Source organism: Tiliqua scincoides, chromosome 8, assembly GCF_035046505.1.
Source record: "Tiliqua scincoides isolate rTilSci1 chromosome 8, rTilSci1.hap2, whole genome shotgun sequence".
Classification (NCBI taxonomy): Eukaryota; Metazoa; Chordata; class Lepidosauria; order Squamata; family Scincidae; genus Tiliqua; species Tiliqua scincoides.
In genome coordinates this window covers 8231003-8250720 of record NC_089828.1, presented here as the reverse complement: position 1 = coordinate 8250720, position 19718 = coordinate 8231003, and the positions used below count along the sequence as shown (strand labels likewise).

General features: G+C 48.5%; 2 protein-coding genes across 2 annotated transcripts in view; one reads left to right on the top strand and one right to left on the bottom strand.

Annotated features, from left to right (window-relative positions):
- Positions 1-10932, top strand: part of ITGA11 (integrin subunit alpha 11) — an 80734-nt gene extending 69802 nt beyond the window's left edge. Inside the window, exons 23-30 of the mRNA XM_066635382.1 lie at positions 893-982; positions 1630-1720; positions 1827-1940; positions 4524-4610; positions 5233-5343; positions 6268-6363; positions 8216-8329; positions 10861-10932. Of these exons, the coding sequence (XP_066491479.1) occupies positions 893-982; positions 1630-1720; positions 1827-1940; positions 4524-4610; positions 5233-5343; positions 6268-6363; positions 8216-8329; positions 10861-10932 (775 nt within the window). The remainder of the gene's footprint in view (positions 1-892; positions 983-1629; positions 1721-1826; positions 1941-4523; positions 4611-5232; positions 5344-6267; positions 6364-8215; positions 8330-10860) is intronic.
- A 2383-nt stretch (positions 10933-13315) lies between these two features.
- FEM1B (fem-1 homolog B) lies at positions 13316-19385 on the bottom strand. The gene is made up of 2 exons (XM_066635612.1): positions 19118-19385; positions 13316-16299 (listed from the first exon to the last, which is right to left on the bottom strand). The coding sequence occupies exons 1-2, from the start codon at positions 19363-19365 to the stop codon at positions 14664-14666; spliced, it is 1884 nt and encodes a 627-aa protein (XP_066491709.1). The 5' UTR covers positions 19366-19385; the 3' UTR covers positions 13316-14663.
- Positions 19386-19718: the final 333 nt, after the last annotated feature.

Below are 19718 nucleotides of genomic sequence, written 5' to 3'. Positions count from 1 at the left end.
ACTGTCAGGTGCATTGAGTCCAAGGATAGCACTGAAATAAATAGAACTGACTCATATTTCAATCCAAAGCGCTTTGCTAAATCTGATCTGCTCACTTTGGGTCTCAGGTGGAGCCTTCTGTGTGATGCTAACAAAATATCCTTCATCTCCCAAGAGTGTAGCAAAATCACCAGAGGGCTGGAGCACCTTCCTTACAAGGAAAGGTTACAACATTTGAGACTTCTCAGCTGGAAAATAAGATGATGAGGTGAGGGCATGACTGAGTCATACAAATTATGCATAATGGGTCACATTCGCAGTAAATCAGAACTGCCACTGAAAGCCAAATTGGAGGCAGGTGAGGGAAGGTTCACCCAGTGGGATCTCTGAGCAGTGCCAAAACTGGCAATACTTGTCACTAGGAAGCAGCTCAGTTTCCTCTCTGCTTTGGCTCAGAGCGGAGTAGCTGTTCATACAGCTGGTGAATCAGGCGCTGTCAGCTAGAAAGCCCTTTTTATGCACCTACAGATCCCAACAGGCCAAAGGAGCGTGGCAAGCGGCAAGGGGAACTTTCTACCAAAGTTGCCAAGAGTCTGAGAAAAATGGCTTCTTTGGGGGAAAAAGACCTGGTGCCAGCTGGACCAGGAGAATCAGTGGAGGAAAAGTTGATCTCTGTGGCGTGTTGCGTGCCACTTCTAGCAACTCACACTACAGTCCAGGCAGGCCTTGGAGGCAGCATCAGCACTCAAGCAGCAGCAGGACCTTTTGAAGGCCCATTTGAGGCTCAGCAACAGTTGTGCTCTTCTCACAGCCACTCCATAGCCACAGACTTGACCACTCTCAGGGCCAAACCCGCTGGATTCTGTGTCACATTAAACCCTCTAACTGGCCTTCTGGTTCAACTGTGTTCTAGTGACAGCGAAGAACAAGAAAGCACCAAGGAGGACAATTCTGCTCTTCTAAAATTTCAGCTGAAGTATGAAACTGACCTGCTTTTCACCAGGTATTTTGCTGGGAACCATGTCCACCTGCACCCTAAACCCTGAGGCCTGGCTTTGCTGCAATGAACTGCTGTGGAACTAAAAGGCAGATTCTGTGGAAGGGCAATATTGTGCCATCTTACTCAGCAGTGCTTTTCCTCATACCCAAGACTCTTCCACAGTGTCCACTAACAACTTCAAATGAAAATTGAAGTGTCTCTTGCAGGTGTGGCCCTTGTTCTGGCCTCCATCTGTCCTAATGGAATTAGTAAGTCACTGGCCCTTGAAAAGCCTCTCTATGATTTGCCCCATGGCCTTTTTTCTTTCCATGAGGAAGAAGAGTATCAATCTGATGATGAAATTTATAATTACATTTCCTCATTATTTTTTTTAAATTGCATGGATAGCTAGTACCATTTCACGATCTTAAAAATTATAGATTAATGAGTGGACATTGCTAATTGATATCTTCCCTTCCCCCAGCCCAGAACAGGAACTTGTATGGGGCTTCACAGAGTGCCGTGATTTGTAGTTGTGGAATTTCCACAAGGAAGTTTTCAGGGACGAGTGCCTTCCCTTCCTTGAGGCAGGAGCTTAGTTCCTAGGCTTCTTCTTGCAAATGGCTGGGTCAGTTTACTTCTAAGCTGTTTTCTCTTCTGTTGTGATTCAGGAGTTCCAGCCAGAACTACTATGAGATAAAGTCAAACAGTTCCCTGGAGAGATATGACAGCATTGGCCCCCCTTTCAATTGCACATTTAAGGTAATACAGCTCCTGGCTCGCACCTTTTAAAGGATAGGAAGTGGGGAAAGATGCTCCCTTAAAGAGTGCTAGTGATCTGGCGTTTGCTCCCTTCCCTCTCTTGCAGCTTCAGAATCTGGGCCTCTTTCCAATTGATGGGGTGGCTATCAGAATCACCGTGCCAGTGGCCACCCGCGGAGGGAACCGCCTTCTGCAGTTCACCAAGTTCAGCATGTTTGAGGTACCTCAGAGAGGATTGTTTGCTTTCTCATGTTTGTCAAAATCCAGCTGGGCAAAAGCAGCTCAGAACCTCGTGGCACAGGAAAGGCTAACCCCTTGATTACGGCAGAGGCCTTTTTGGTCAAGAACCAGCAGAGGATACAGATGTACACACAGAGGGGTATGGAGGAAAAGAGGGAGCAGAGACCAGCAGTGGGGCCTGGCCACGAACTGCCAGAAGTGTCATGTGTGACAGTTCCATGTGCAGTGGAAATGCATGCTAGATAAGCACAGTGACCATTCACGACAGCAGGAACTGTGGATAGCTTTGCTGAGACCCATCATGAGAGGGGAATCATTGCCTCATTTCCAGCCTGAACAAATGGAATCAAACTCTTGCATAAATTCCCAGTCACTCTGGAACTTCACTCTGGAATCAATCGCCCATTGACAAAGAATGTGGGGAATTTTTCTTCTCCAAAATGGCTGTGTGGCCTCCCCTGTAAAGTAAAAAAGATGCATGACACATGGCAACGTGCTCAGCCTTTCTCCACCTCCCTCCAAGCAATTACCTGTGAAGTGGTGTGAGATAAAGACATTCAGATTGTGCTGATGTCACACTGGGCATCTTAGACTCCATGCTGTGGGGGAGGAGGGAGAGATGCAAGGCTGATACTCTCTGCCACAGCTACACATCCTTTGTAATAACTTGGGGGTCCCCCATTGCCAGAAGATCCAGAAGGAGGGGAAATGCACGTGGAGACTGTAAAAATCAGTGATTGAATGCAGAGTTACAGGTTGGCAACCTTCAGTCTCAAAAGACTATGGTATAAGCCTACAGCATCCGGTATTCCCAGGCAGTCTCCCATCCAGGTACTAAACAGGCCCGACCCTGCTTAGCTTCCGAGATCAGACGAGATCAGGCATGTGCAGGATAACAGTTGCTATACAGAGTTACAAATGTCAGAATAAAGACTGCAACATAGATTTGGAATCTGTACAAAATGCCAGGAAGAAAAAGAGGGGGGTGAAGTAGGGGCCCCTTGGGCTATTGGCTAATCCAAGGCACTTTTAGGGTTTCAGTCTTAACTATATCTCTCTTAAGAGCCTCAGATTGGGAGGTAGCCCTGGCACAAGCCCCCCTGCCCTGCCTTCACCCTGGCGTTTTGGACAGACCCTGAATCTGTGTATGTACGTATGCAACAGCCATTCTTTAGAAGATGCAGATGTTCAAATTCCAGCTTTGGTGCAGTCTGTGGATTTTGATCCGAAGTGGCAACTTTGGCTGGCACGGATGCTATCCTATCCAGTTGTTGGGTCACCTCTGGACCACTTTCCACCTGCACACCCCACTCTCTTCACTGATTACTTAAGACTCAGTTATTGGATGTTCTGGCACTGAGATGCGCTCCAGGACTCCGTTTCCATCAACAGGCAGTTGGCTGGGAAGGTGGAAAATGATGGGTGCCAAAAACAGGAGCGGTCCAAGAGTTTTCACAACCCAGCCTCCCACTAGTTGGTGAAGATCATGGGAGGATTTTTCCTTCTCAAGGCATTACTACTGCTGGGGCTGGAGCACCCATAAGGTCATGAGGCTTGCTGGGCTGCTCTGTCATGGCGAGGAGAGGGCCCCCAACCGACTCTCCAAACCACCCAAGCAGCAGCAGGAAGATGAAGCCAGGCATGGCCAGGGAGGACCCCCTTTCATGGGCAGTGTCACATGGAGAGGGGAAGCAAAGGTGTTACCTCTCCCCCCCCCCCATGAGCCAGGCAGCCAGGCTGCTTCTTCCTGACATGATGCCAGGCTTCCCACTTCCCCAAGCCCTGGGCTCCTGCCTGGCTTCAGCTCCCTATGTATGACGGTCACCAGAAGTGTCTTTGGCTGCTTGTGTTGTGTTTACTGTATTTCAAAGATGCAAGCAGAGCAGAAGTGGGGCCCAAGAGGCCTCCCACAAGGCACCACAACAGAGAGAACCTTCAGCCCACTCCTAGCGCCTGCCCCCATCCCTCTCTCCCTCTCCCTCTGAGGGCCAAACTGGACATGATGTGGGCACTCCAGCCTGATGTGGTCTTTCCTTCTCCAGGAAGCAGCTGTGTGTGCATGGCATTTGGATTGGGGCCCTGGCACAAGTAGAGGGGCCAAGCCCTTTCCCCCTGCAGCAGGCGTCCCATTTCAATGCCACTCTCAAGCTGCCATCACTGCAAACAAATGTGTGTGCATTTTATGTCACTTAAAGTTTCCCCTTGGTAGCTAGTAGCAGTTTTAGAATGGGCGATTTAGATCAGGACATGGCAGGGTGGGAAAGGTTTGATTCCTCCCCTGCACCATGGCTCCAATTCCAATTTGGGGTCTCATTCCCAAATGCAGAGAGATTTGCAGCGACAAGGAGTTCCCATCCAACAACCAGCCATTCCAGGCTACGAACCAGTAGCCTGCCTACCCAAAGAGTGGTCAGGTCATTCCCGATTGTTTCTCTTGGTCTTCATTCCCAACAAGTTGCTCCAGTGTCTCTGTGACCCTTGACAGCACCTTGACCCTTGACATGCTGAAATCAACATGTTCATCTTTAACAGACCTCAGGACTCTTTTTTCTCCTCCTTACAGGAGAACATGAAGTGCAACATCGGGGGCAACAACACAGACTACCGGAGAAGACCCTCTGATGAGGACTTGGGCCGCCACCCTCAACTGGTATGCAGAGCCTGTCATTGTAGCTAGTAAAGAATGCATGCCAGGTTTCTAGTCCTCTGTGTTTTCAGAATATGGCTTGAACTCAGGGTCCCAATTCAGGTGTCATTGTGTGCCTGCAGGGACAGTCCAGGACATCCCCTCCCCATGATGTTTTCCACACAATGAATCCTGGACAGGAGAGCAAAGCAGCATGGGGCATCCAGCATTTTACCTGCTACACAACAAATGCAGAGAACAGGGAGGTGTTCAAACACACACACATGCACACACACCCATTTCAGAGCCTGTTGCATGTAGCAGCAAAGGCAGGTCCAATTCCAGAGGAGCAGAAGGAAGCCTTCCAGTGAGGAGGGCTTCTCATGGTGGCTGGAAGTTGCTGTCTTTTTTCCCTTGCACCTAAGATCTCTCGGGTCTCCGCTTGGCCTCGCTCCCCACACTTGTCATGAGCAGAGCCTGACTAAGCAGCTCCTTGTGGGGAGGAAGTCAACAGGGGTGCAGTCAGTGGGTTTTTTCCAGGACATTTTCAAACCTTCCTTCAGTTATGGAGATGCATGGGAGGGGGGAGATCTTTGGCTTGTTTGGTTACCTCCCACATTCATTGTTTTACTCTCCCTTTTTTCAGAATCACAGTAACTCAGATGTGATATCGATAGACTGCAGCGTGGATCTTGCTGCCAACGAGGAAGTTGTCTTTCTCCTGCAGGGCAACCTGTGGACTAAGTCCCTGGCAATGGTAAGGGCATGTCAGCAGCTGTAAAACAGGATGGTCACATGATCTCACTACTGCTGTGCGTGCCCCGAGCCAGCCTCAGACCCCAGAGTGCACATATGAGGCAGTCTCTGCCTGTTCTCTTTCCCCGCCAGCTTGTTCAGCTGCTCACAATTCTCCACCCATCCCAGACCGAAACCTCCCCACGCACTCATCTGTGAAAAGAGGCGTTTGTCTTCTGAGTGCCACATCAACACCGCTTCCCTAATTGTATCACATTCTGAGTGAATTAGGCCAAATCAAGAACAGCTGTGTCTTCTTCCTGCACCCCTTGACATTTCAAGCAAAAAGCTGGTTACCGCAGAATATTTTTTTAAGGCAGCACAGTGTTGGCCTGTGGGATTCTCTGCCACTGGAACAACAACAGGAGTCAAACAAGTAAAGCCTTTGTGGCACAGGAGGCCGTCTGATATTTAGCATTTATTCAACCTTGGTCCAACTGTCTTGTAAAGATGCTCCCTATATGATCAGATGGGGTTTTTTTATTAGTAATGTTTTCAATATATTGTAAGCTGCCCTGGACTGCTTCAGAGAAGGGGAGGGGTACCCATTTTTCAACTAAAAGATTTTAAATGTAAACACATTTCTGAAATCAATCAATCAGTGTTGCCACGTTTTGAACTATGGCTGAAGCTGAGCCACTTAAAAAAATGTAGAGCAGCTTGATCATAGACAGCAAGGGGACTTTCCCTTTTTCACACTAGTTAAATGAGTTCATGGTTGCTGTGATTCCAGGCAGCCTTCTGCACAGATGCCCCTCCAGTTCTGAAAGAGGCTGGGAAGAACAGAGCTGTGTTTTTGATCTTTATCAAAGCAAATGTGCCCAGTGCAGAGCTGAGCTCTGCTGGTTCCCTCCATTGTAACTCTGTCTTGACTGCTCCTATCCAGCTAAAATTCAAATCGCTGAGGTTCGTGATCAATGCAGCCTTGCAGAGAGGGTTCCGCAGTGCCTTTGTCTTCAGAGAAGAGGATCCCAGCCGGCAGGTAAGTGCAGGTTCCATTCATACTTTCTTTCTCCTAGTGGGCCTGACTCCCAAGTGAATGCAGGAGGGTAAGGTCAATCTGAAGGCTAAGCAACGTGTTAAGAGCAGGACATGCAGCTACAATCCTAGCTTTTCTGTGCACCAAGGGGAACTTCTTACCCTAATAAATAGCAGCTATGGGCTCTGGATCAGCTCACTTTGCTCTCTTTTTAACAAAGGAAAGCAAGCATGCACCTGCCTATCAGATGCTAAAAGTAAGAACCCCACCAAATCAGACCAGAGGCCCATCTAGTCCAGCTTCCTGCATCTCACAGTGGCCCACCAGATGCTCCAGAGAGCACAAAAGACAACAAGAGACCTGCATCCTGGTGCCCTCTCTTGCACCTGGCATTCAGAGATAGCCACTTCTAAAACCAGGAGGTTGCACATACGCATCATGGCTTGTAACCTCTGTCCAATCTGCAGATGCTAGACCAGACACCGGACCAGACATCTAGACCAGACACCATCAGCATATACTGTTGCAAAGAGTTCCACAGATTAATTACAAGCTGGCTCAAGAAATATTTCCTTTTGACTGTTCTAACTCTTCTAACAACTCAATTTCAGTAGCTGTTCCCTAGTTCTGGTGTTGCGTGAGAGGGAAAAAGCATGTCCCTGGAGCTTGGCTGTAATTCTAGGCAGACATGGGATTTGTTTCTCCAGGTATGATGTGGCTCAGGGGCCTTTTTTAAAGGAGTGACTCCTCCCTCTGGGTCCTCCTTCAACTCACTCCTCTGGGTGACATCCTCTTAGACACAAAGCTGCCCAATCCCAGACCCTTTTGTTCCTTTCCTCTTACAGACAGTGACCAGCAGTGATTCTGGGGTCTGTGACGGGAGCTGTTCTCGGCTTCCCACCTGGAGATGCCAGGTCTTGGGACCTTCTGCCTGGCAAGCAGCTGCCCTTTCAGCAGCCCCAGACCCCGCTTCAGAAGACCCATGTCCCACCCACCCCTTCTCATCCAGAGCCTCGTGGCCACCTGGCCCATCTCTAGGACCCAATGCCTTGCCCTTCTGTAGGCAGCAGTCCAGACAAGGACTGCCATAGGTCTAAACATCCCCCCCCCCCCGCAATTCCCTTAGCACAGTGATTCCAAAAATGTTGACTGGTGACTCCCTTGACCTACTGAGCCATTGGCTGCAGCTATAAACCTAGGGCTACATACATTGTATGGGGCGGTGGGTTTTTCAATAGGATTCCACGGCTCCCCTGGCTGGTTTCCATGGCTCCGCAGGGAGCCATGTCGTGTGGTTTGGGAACCACTGCCTTAGCAGGTTTCTGTCACCACTCATGACTAGAATAAAAGGAAACTCTATTTTGCTCAGTTGCTAATCAACAGAACAAGGAGGCCACAAGAGAGGACAGGAGCTGCCCAGGCAGCTGTTATGCCCACCAGCACCTCTCTTTTGAGAAATGCAGCGTTGGGGAGGGGCAGCAGGGATGTATCTGGGTTTGCAGCCCTGAAAGATGGAAATGTGTCATTCTTATGCACACAACACAGAGTGGAAGATGGTGCGCTGCCCACAGTTCTGCAACGGACACTCTTCCCACTTCTGAGCACTGCTCCCACTGAAAAGGAATGGAGTTGCAGCGCCCTCTCCTGGCAGCCACGCACAGCTCCCAGGAGCCCTTGTCCTGCACATATGGCACTTTTGAGCCAGTCTAATCCAAGCCGCAGCCAACCTTCCAAAGACTTTCAGAATCCCCCCTCAAACAACAGCCCCCTTCCTCACTATACAGAGGGAGAGAACAGAGGAAGACTTCCAGCTGAAGAGCCTGCTGCCAACATCCCTGTTTTATTCTTCTTGCAGATAACGTTTGAGATATCCAAGATCGAGGAGTCCCACATCCCCATCTGGATCATCATTGGCAGCACATTAGGCGGCCTTCTGCTGCTGGCACTCCTGGTGCTGGCACTCTGGAAGGTAAGGGGGCACCCCCTTTGCAGGAGAGGTGAGGCTTACTTTGCTGCTGCAGAATACCTGTCTCTTGGGGGGGAGCCACTTAGTGACACAGAGTTGTGAGCTTAGCAGTTTGGCTGTAGTCCTCTCTGTCACAATTGAGCCCAGAGGATCAGGGACAATCTGAGGCACCTTAAGACCCGGCAGGACACAACCCATGCCATTTCTTACCAACCTCAGTTCCACTTAACCTTCTGAGCCCATGTGTCCCACTTACAAAACCACAAGCACCTGGGTTCCTTAGAGACAACACCTACCTTTGATCAATGAAGGAACAACGACAATTCAACTTAAAACTAAAAGAGCTTTATTTTAAGGAAAAGATTAGCTCTTAGGGGAGACTTCTGATTTTCCTTCCAAACCAACACATGAGATGAGAGAGGAACTACAGCATGCAGACGCTCCATAAAATATTAGTACTATGCATTTACAGCAGCACAAAGTAGAACAATTAAGGGCGCAATCCTATCTTGTGCTGGAACAGGCAAGCCAGGAGGCTTGCGCTGTATCCAGAGTGAGACAGGGCACCACAGTGGCTCAGCTGAAGGTAAGGGGAAACTCTTCCCCTTACCCCCAGGTAAGCCACTGCGGCCCCTATGGGTCTCCTCAGATTTGTGCCACCTCCTACTCGTAGCCAATAGCATAACTACAACTGTGCTGCTATCGCTGCCTGGAATGGCTCTGATGGCAAGTGGGAGGGACCACTTACACAGCACACAAGTGTCTGTGATACTTACCGCGCCGCAACCCCCTCCCATAGCTAAGCTACTACCCATAGCAGAGGCTACTACCCATAGCAAAAGGCTTGGAGGGAGCCCTCGTGCAACCAAGCCAACGCAGTCTTGGTATTTTCAGCACATTTGGGAGTGTTGAACTGAACTGATCTTGTCCTCTTGCCCATCTACTCAACTGTCTCGGCACCAACGATGCATTGGCAGATAGGGATTTGATATGGCTGATCCCAAGAGGCCCCCTCCTGTGTTTTGATCTGGAAATGCTCTAATCCAGCAATGCTGAGCCCGATGGCCAGTGTGGATGGCAGCTGTGTGAGGCTGCTCAAAGCACTGGGAGCCTGGTGCAAAATTTTAGCTAACAAGAGAATCTTGCTTTCCTCTCCGCTTCCTGCTTGGATGCAGGTTTCATTTGTATGAATTGAACTTACTTTCCAGAAAACCAGAGTCTTTATAGCTGCACAGTTGAGGGGTAAATAGTCCCAAAAGAATGACGGAATATACTGTATTTCCTCCACCCGAGTTTCTTCATGGTCATATGCTTTTTGGTTTTACTTCCGAGGTGGGGGCAGCAGCACTGTGCTCAACTGCCATGGGGGACACCTCAGCAGTAAAGATCCTGCTCTGAAAACAGAAGGGTCCAAGTTCAAGTCTTGGATCTCCAGGACCAAATGGATCTCAGTTGCCAAGACTAAGGGGAATGTTTGTCTAAGACAGGGGTGCCCAAACCCTGGCCCTGGGGCCACATGCGGCCCTCGAGGCCTCTCAATGAGACCCTCAGGGAGCCCCCAGTCTCCAAGGAGCCTCTAGCCCTCTGGAAATTTGTTGGAGCCCGCACTGGCCCGACACAGCTGCTCTCAGCATGAGGGCAACTGTTTGACCTCTCATGTGAGCTGTGGGATGAGGCTTCCTCCACTACTTGCTTTTTCACATCTGTGATGCAGTAGCGGCAGCAAAGGAAAGGCCAGCCTTGCTTTATGCAAGGTCTTTTTAGGCCTTGAGCTATTGCAAGACCTTCATTTATTCATATAAGTTCATCTTTAATGTATTCATTAATGTAAACTTATGTAAACTTATTCAAATTTTAAATGTAAATTAATTCTCTTTTCCCCCGGCCCCTGACACAGTGTCAGAGAGATGATGCGGCCCTCCTGGCAAAAACTTTGGACACCCCTGGTCTAAGATCTCAGAAAACGCTCAGCAGATAATGATAGTCTCAGTGGAGCAATGAGCAGAGTCAAGAGAAGACAGCTTCGTACATCCACATTGGATGCCCTGATTGGAGCAAAGGTGGATGGAGGGACTGAGCCATGAAACGCAACTGACCCTTTTCCCCCATTAAAACAACAAGCACTTTTTCATCCAAATGAGGCATCGTCCCCCAGAAAAAGATCCTTGCTCATAAGGATGTATTTGGCCTTTTCATGGTTTGGAATCTGGAATGGCCAACTTGCTTAAAAAAATGCATTTAAGAGCTGCATAACAGGCAGCAAAATCAGTTGGTGAAGATTTTGCAGATTTTCACCATTTGTTTCTTTCCCAGCTCATGACCTGCTGTCATGCTCATAAATATTCTTATTTAATTGCTGCTGAGTGGGGAAGTACATGGCAGGGGGAGGCATAAAGCAAATAATACTGCATCTCCGTGCTAGGGGATTTGATTGTGATGTCTGGTCTGCATGTTACACAGCTGGTGGAGGTATGATGGAACCATTGAAGTAACTGTGTGGGTTTCCTCTTTATTTCTTCTTTGTGGACCTGCAGCTTGGCTTTTTTAAAAGTGCCAGTCGCAAGAGAGATACCGTACAAGACCAGAACACCAAAGACTTTGACTGAGGCCTTCATCTCCCTGATGAAGTTGGGTTCCTTTTTCCTCATGGCAAAGTTGTTCTTGGTCCACAGGCCACTGTTTGCATCAAGCAACCCATCTTATCTCTTGACAGCAACTTAACTGCTCAAAGACAAACTCCATGCAAGGGGCCAACTGGCCACAGAGAGACGCAGCCACTCCAGGGACTTCAAACTGGTTTTCCTTCTGCTTTCTTGTGCCTAAGACAGTGGCAGTTCTGCTTCCAGAGCAGAGGACTAGGGAGGTCCCCTTTTCCTGACAAATGACAAATCACAGCTCCACAAGGAAGCCCAACGTCCCATCAGAAGGGTTCTGGGGTGAGGAGAAAACTGCAGCACTTGAGTCCTCTACCTTTCTGTGGCACAACTGCACCTCCTGTTTGAAGACCCGCCCTCCCACGCAGCCTGCAGAGAACTGGGATCCACACCATCCAAGCAAGGGCAGCAAGCTTTGAATGAGACATTGTGTGGGGGATGGGGGGGTTAAAAGCCACTGCTTGTCCAAGACAGAGGAAGAACAAGCGAGCCTGGAGTTGTCTCCAGAGGCAGCCCTCAGGGGGTGCCAACTGCATCATGCATGCAACTAACACCACAGGGGCCTGTTTACAAAACGGTGCAGCATTCAAGAGTTTGGAGATATGAGGCTCTGTGGACCGCAGGGCTCTGTAGGAAGTTGATGCCTCAGAACAAGTCTCTGCATTAAATAGCTCAGTGCAGGCCAGATTACTGAAGTTAAAGGCTACTAAACTTCTAAATGGGTACAGCACAGTCAGCATGTTCACTGCGCAGCTGTGGTCAGACTTGTGGAAGCATCAAAGCAAACATGACTCATGTTACCTGATTGCATTTACCTGTGAACCAATAAAGGCACAAAATTGTCCCTTTGATAGTCTCTTAATCTTGAGGAAGGTCCCCCAGTCCCATTGCTTTCAAAGCAGAATTCGTAGTACAAGGAAAGTGGACCGTTTGGAATAGTTGGCTGCAATGCAGAGCTAGACAGAGGCCTCCCTCCCCAAATGGAACTGTTGACAAGAGCTGAAATTGCCTCCTTTTAATGCACTGAACAGAGATACACTTGTAAGCACCTTAATGCAAGCCATCAATTCTCAGCTGTATATACTTATTCTGAAAATGTTTACCTTTCTTACGTTTAAAGGTGAAGAGATTTTTTTAAAACCAGTTTGAAGTGTTTTCCCACAAACTGTGCAATTTCCAAAAGCAACAGCTACAACAAAAAACATGTATTATATATGTATATACTTTTGTATGTATGATGGAAAGGTTCTAATTTGACCAGGCTCCCCCCCTTTGCATAATATTATTTATGCCATTCTTAATTTTAATGATTTGAAAATAAGGAAGAATCTGTTCAACAGACCACAACAGTGTATGTAAAAATACTGTCATTGTAGGGGTTCTGTTTTGGGGTTTTTTGTTTTTTTTTAAGTAAAAGGGTTGTAAAATAAAGTTTTTAAAATGAACTGATTTGTGCAAGCTGCTTTTTAAGTAATCTGGTTTTTCATTAATCTGGTTTTTCATTTGGGTGATTCTCCCACACAGCTGTGATGCCTCCTGACTGGAAAGACACTTGGGTGAATATCTTACTTGCCACTACAAAAAAAAATCCCAAATTTGGGCACAGATAAAATTGCTTTCTCACCAAACTGGGAAGTCAGAACTTAGCAACACAGAGAGAGGTGCACTTCAACGCACTTTTCAATGCACTTCTATTCCACCAATGCCTTCTGGAGACTGTAATTTGTTAAGGGTATCTCTGACACATCTCAGATTCCTTAACAAACCACAGTTCCCCTAGAATGATGGAAGTGAACTGAAAGTGAATTAAAATTGTAGTAGAAATGCAGCTGAGGTCTTCTCGTTAAGCACCAATGAGAAGACCTCAGCTGCATTTCTACTACAATTTTAATTTGTACAATTCAAACATGGGAAAGTGAAACTTACACCTTCAGACCAGAACTACTAGGCCCCAGTAGTAGGTCACTCATTCTGAGGCCTGTAGAGTAGGTCACTGGTCTGTCGTGACCTGGAAGAGGCCTCTGGGACCACCCCAAGCCTCCAGTATGGCTCCTACTTGGGAGCCAAACAGAGGCAATGGCAGGAGAGAGGGCCAGGTCACAATCCACCTGGCATGTGAAACCCTGCTCTAGGCAAATGCTCCTCATTTGTCACCAAATAAAATTCACCAACCCTTTTGTTGCCATTTTGATTTTAATTGAACAAGTTCCAAAAAAAGGTGCAATGGCACGAACTCGTCTCCTTGAAAACAGCTCCAGCACTCTGCACCTGACAGGTATCCTACGAGTGCAGTACAAATCCCTTCAGATCGTGACAAATCAGGATTAAGAGCTAATTTGACACAAGATTTTATTTGCAATACAAATTAATACATTGAAATGCCCATTTTTAGAGCTCTCTGATCTATTGTTTTAAAAAAATGACTGCAGAACCATTGTTCACCAATTGACAGTTAGAAAGTGGTATTTAAAATAATGGGGAAAATTATCAGTAACCTGTCAAAAAAAAGTGCCATTTGGTTGCTGACATTTCAGCCAAGGATAAGCATTTTTTTGTAGATTGAACATTCTTCATACAACCAAGGTACTTCTAAGATACAAAGGTGGCCTTCACTGGGGAGGGGGAGATTTAGGGGCATTGCTTTAAAAATATCTATTTTCCCAAAGAGTTCCATAATGAAAGGACTGAAAAGTTGCTCAACACAGGGAAATGAATACACTCCCCTGCTCCCAAAAACCTCCTTGCCACTAGTTTTACAATATAGTTCCAAACTCTGTGAGCGCATCCTTGTTTGCCAGCTAGTCGGGAGATAGCAGGAAAATGAAGTCATTAATATATCAGATGTAAGTTTGAGATCTGGCTTTAATCATAATGTTTTACCTTATCTGGGGAGAAGGAGAAACACTCAAAATCAAAAAATACAGACAGGCAAATACCCGAAGATATTTGTACATGTGACTTGCTTTTAAAAAGTGAAATTTTCACTCAAGTGAAAATTAAAAAAAATTGATTTGGAAAAGTCTGTTTTTTCCTCAAATGACAACTACGGATGACCACCAATAACTTAAATAATGTTGGGTGAGCTCATTCACACACCTGAATTTCAACCTGCATTCTCCTTTGTAGGGAATATTCAGAGTTACTTTCATCTCAAGCAGAAATTAAGGAAAGTTACTGACAACCTCAGTCAGAACTGAAAAGGCATTTAAAAATAGGCTGGTGTGGAAGAAATTTGCCCTGGATTGCTCTGTACGGCTTAATAAAATCCCAGCAATAAGATCCCTCTGAGTTCTCTCTCCCACCCTCCCTGCAGAAGGCTTTTCAAGTTGTTGCTGCATAGGTAACTTTGCTGGCTCAATCGGGTAAACACAAACCTTTTTACAGGTAGCTACTTAAAGCATTCTAAGCTGTCAATGGCAAAACCCGTGTGTGCATCATAGTATCAAAATATTCTACACGCATTCTAATTTGGAGTTGGATTTGTGAGAAAAGAAATTCATTCATTCCGCCAAACAGAAAAGTTCACAAATCAAAGCTAGTTGGCCAGTTTATGAGGGGCTGCTTGATGCAAGTGCTGCTGAAAGAAGGGAAGAGAGAAGGGTCTTCAGACACTCTGTTCATTATTTTATTGACTAGTTTTGACCCCTCCTAAGAAGGAGGGGCGTCCACTCCCTAGTGTGGCCTTAATGGAATTCCACAAACCCTTCCAGTGTTTTGGGGATCTGGTTATGATAATTGATGTGATAAACCCGCACTGCTCGAGCGGCCAGGCACTTCAAACTCAGCTTCATTTGAGTTTTCAGGAGTATTTCAGACACACCAGTGGTGCTTTTGTCCAGAGGGGTCTTCTTTTGCTTGTTTGTCATATCTGTATGAGCACCAGCCTCAACCAGGCTGATGATGATAGAGTGCAAGGTCAAGAAGTCACTGATGGGCCGGTTGTACTGGACAATGACGTGGAGAGGGGTGTTCCCTTCGTTGTCCACTGCATTGACGTCTGCACCACAGTCCAAGAGTAGCTTGGTGACCAGTGCATTGGGGAAGCTGCAGACGTCGTTGGTGTGGAAGTCGTCCACAGGTGTGCTGGAGTTGACAGCATGGTGGAGCAAGCTAGACCCGTCTCGCGTCCTGGGATCCAGGTGGATCAAGTTATAAATTTGCTTGTTGATGCGTGACTGCTCCTCGTCCCTACACTGAGTTTTGGTGGAGATGCACACCAAGTACAGGAAGGTGAAGACATTGCATTCATAGTTGTCCATGGCTGTGTGGAGCTCAGCATCCTGAGCGGTTCGGACCCTGGCCATGCCTTGCTCAATCTCCAGGACACTACACCTCAAGACACTCTCAATGTCCTTGGCTTTCACAGGCTCATTCAAGTGGATCATCTGAGAGAAGACCTGAGCAAAGCGCAGGAGATCCTTGTGAGTGTTCCTGTTCCCTTTCTGCCGCAAATGCAGGGCATGCAGCCAGAGTTTGATGCACTGTTCAAACTGCATGTTATCTGCATAAACGGCCCCACGGTAAATAATGGGGTGTGAAACATCAATGTTGTCAGAGCCGAGAATGCGCTCACGGACAATGAGGCCCTCCATATGCAGGGCATCTCGGTCCTGCCGAAGGGCTTCTAGCTCCCGAGGAGTTCGGCATTCAGTCCGGTTGCCGTAGGCTTCTATCGGAGGCAAGACCTCCTTCTCTATAATGTTTCCACTGACTCTGTACCGCTCTAACATGGCTAAATATAAATAATGATAGGTCTTCATTATATCATAATTTTCTCGGTCATTGGCAAACGAGGCACCCAGGAGTTCTAGAGCTTCAATTCTGCTTTTGCGGTCGCAGTCAGCGTGCGCTAGCAGCAGTTCAACCACATCAGCCTTGCAACTTTCCGCTGCCACTTTCAAGGGGGTCATTCCGTGGCCGTTCACCATCATGGCCGACTTCCACTTCACCAGCTCACGGACAATCTCCAGATGACCAGCCTCCGCTGCAAAATGCAATGCTGTTGCTCCACAGTGTGCTTTGGCATTGGGGTCCGCATGCTGCTCCAGGAGATAGCGCACCACATCCACATGGCCCTTGTACGCAGCAATCATCAGGCACGTGTTGTCGTACTTGTTGGCAATGCTGATGCTGGCATTGTTCTCCACCAGGAACTTCACGATGTCGAGCCGGCCATCAAAGCAGGCGGCGCGCAGCGGAGTCGAGTTAGTCACGGTCGTGTGGTTAACGTTGGCCCCATGGCTCACCAGGAGCTTCACAACTTCAAAGTGGCCAGCCCCAGCTGCACACCACAGCGCCGTGGCACCATCGATGACGTACCTGAGGGAAGTACAAGACACTCATGAATGTTGAGACCTGTATGGCAACAACACTCCGAATCAGCCCACAAAATAGTCACCAGTCAGAGTTCCTCAGTGTATCTCAGGAAAGGAGGTGGAGATAGAAGCAGGCAGAGGAGGAGCAAGAGCACACACACTGGGGGGAGCACACTACCACATTTAGAAAAAAGGGATGATTTCCTTGAATATTGATACAATCTAATTGATAAGTGAGGTAGGATTTGCCTCACCTTTACACAGCTGGTGGCAGACATTTACAAGCTCTACTAAGAGCCACAAGACCTCAAGCCCAAATAATCAACACAGCAATAAAGACTCATCAGGAGACTGCACTCAGGTGCCTTCTAAGGAAGACACAGTGTGTCTGTCATCAAGGATCCATAATGGGTCAGAGTTCTGAGAAAGAGGCACACTACCCTGGAACAATTTTGATGGGCAAGACCTTCTACACACTCAATCACCTCCTCCTGAGCTAAAAAGCCCCAAACACTGTGGCCCTTTCTTCATAAGAAAGCTGCTGTGGCCTTCTGACCATTTTGCCTGCCCTCTTTTGCTTCTTCTCCAGGCACTAAAGGTGCCAAAGCCAGAACTGGTCCTGCCATTTAATACCACAGATTTGTATCAGATCATTATTAGCAGTCTTATTCTCTATCCCTTTTCTAACCACCCCCAGCACGGAATTTGCCTTCCTCACAGCTGCTGCGTACTGGACTGATGGTGTCACTGAGCTGGGCACAACCTCAGGATCTTTTTCCTGGTTCACCACTGACAGCTCATAAGGATGTGGGTCTTGTTCTACCAAGAGCCACTACCTAACTGGCCAGAATAACGAGTGACTGACACTGAGCTTCAACAGGCCTGAGTTTTAGGGTTACCTCTCAGTACCTAACAAGCAACTCTAGTGAACATTTATTCAGGAGTCCTATTACAGGAAAAGAAATGGTGACAGAGTAAATGAGTTGAGAACTGGAAGTATTTCCACCTCTGGCAATTTTTTAAACCAAATAATTGGGTTGAAGATGGAACCTGGACAGCTCCATCTGATGTCTCCCAGTAGCTTACATAAGATGAATAGTTTGCTACCTTATCTGCCAATGAGATATCCTCTACCCTTGAATCCTCTCCCCCCAAAAATATTCTGTATAATTTCTAGAAAAATGTTGGAATCAAATGAAGTCCAATGGTGATGGTCCAATGAGACTTTGCTGTCCCCCTTATTCAGAAACAGAAAAGTTAGCATTATACCTAGTCCATTTCAACAGGAGCAGAGGGTAACCAGGGGGACTGGCTACAGAGCGGGACAGGCTACACTCCCCTCCTTGATGTCAAATGCCACAGCTCCCAGCAACCCAACCCACCAATGATGTCACAGAAAGAAATTGTCACAGGCTTTGGCAAAAGCCTCCAGAGGAAAAGCCACCCCACCTGTAGGCAGGATATGCATCACTGAGAAAAGTCAAACTGTACACATTCTGAAGCAGTGCATTTGCCTGTTGAGTGATGGCCTAAAAAAGATGAAGCAAAAATGAAACAGCTTGCTAAACAAACAACTCTAATTTCATTCTTAAGACCTCCTGAGCACTGGGAAAATCAAAAGTGAAACAGGAGTCCAATGAGCTTTGCAGCTATCCCTATGAAAGCAGACAGAGGGTGATGGAATCTGAACAGGCAAGATCTGTGAACCATTTTTCTGAAATATTCCAGCTTTTATTTTGAACGAAGATGTTCCTATGCAATGACCTCATGTACCAAATTCAATTTGACTGTGACTTGCAACTCAGTCAAATTAAATTTGGTACATGGGTTACATCAGATGAAACACTCTTGCTGATCAAAGCTCACAATGCAATAAATGTGTTTTTCACATCATGGAACTCTATTGTTTTTCCTTATGGGTAATATACTTGCCCAAAGACCAATGTCTTTGTTGGGGGGATAGTAGAGGGGGAGGAGTTCCAAGCCCTCACATGATTGCAGTAAAAGGTTTTTAAAAATCATGGAAAAATATGTGGACAATGATCAACTAGTTAGAGCTTCCCAAGCTAGAGCTTGGGAAGGGCCTTCCTGGGGGCACCCTCCTCCTACCTACATCGTAGGGCTGGGCTCCCCTGATCATCTGAAGACAGACATGTGCCTTTCTGCACCGCACCTGTCCTTTGCTTATGGTCCAGTTTGGATACTCTGTTACATAAACTGGTCTACTGAATTGGAAAGCAGAGCTGGGACAGAACAATTTCTCCCTGCTATGCTAGTTTCCCAATTGCAGTTGGAGAGGTTTACGAGGTTTACATTCAAAAATGGTATTTCCCCCCTACTCCCACCCTCAGCCTGGATATGTTTTTTTCAACCACCCCATTCTCCTGCACTGCGGTAAGCAATCCTGTGCACGCTTTCCTGGGAGGGAGGCCCAGTCCACACATGCAACAGAATGGTCTTGTTTCACAGCAGGGATATGTGGTGAGTGACAAGGCAGGTGAGGCAGAACCTCCCCACAGAGTCCTTCAAAAAGTAGCATGGCCACTGTGAGAGGTGTGCAAGTACTTTCAACCTACGCGCACACCTCCCAAGGTGGCAGCACTGCTTTCTGAAGGACTCCGGTGGGGAGGCTCTGCCTCGCCTGCCTCCCCACCTGCTGCACATCCCTGTTTCACAGCTGACGGTGTCGAGAGGGTACCTGGCTCCCTCCAGCGCCGTGGCCCTTGGAAGCACACTTTCAAGGATGCAGCGCATGCCACTGAGCGGGAGGACCAGGCTGCGCCACGAGACACACCGCCCAGCCCGCCAGCTGCCCCACGTACCCGTCGAAGCGCACGGTGCCAGTCTGCTGGGTCTGCACGCGGTAGTGCTCCAGAAGCAGCCGCACGACCTTGGCATGCCCATTGCGGGCGGCGATGATGAGGGGCGTGGAGCGCTGCCCGCCCTGGTGGGTGACGTAGCCCAGCAGGTAGCGCACATCGCTCTCGGAGCGGTTCAGCAGCAGGGCGGCCAGGGTCAGCACCCGCCCCTCGCTGGCCGCCTTGTAGACGTAGCCCGCCAGGCTCTCCATGGCCGCCTGCTCCTCCTGGGAGCGCCAGCGCCGCCACCCCCCGCCGCCCCCCGGGCCGGGCCCCCCGCCGCCCTCCGCCTCCGGGGCCCCGCAGTGAGGGGGGGCCGCATGCGGGGCGACCCCCGTGGGGTCGGGGGGCGAGCCGGGCCTGCGCGTCGTCCCGCCGTTCCTCGCCACCGCCCCGCTCGGTCAGGCCCCCCGGCGCCGGCCCCGGGCCGCCCCCGGCCCCATAGGCGCCTCCGAGGGGCGCGAGGCCCCCGACTCCTGGTGCCGCCCGCAGGCCCTGCGATGAACCGAAGCGAGCCGAACTACCGGTCCCCGCAAGGGCCCTGCGGACCGCCGCAGCAGGAGGA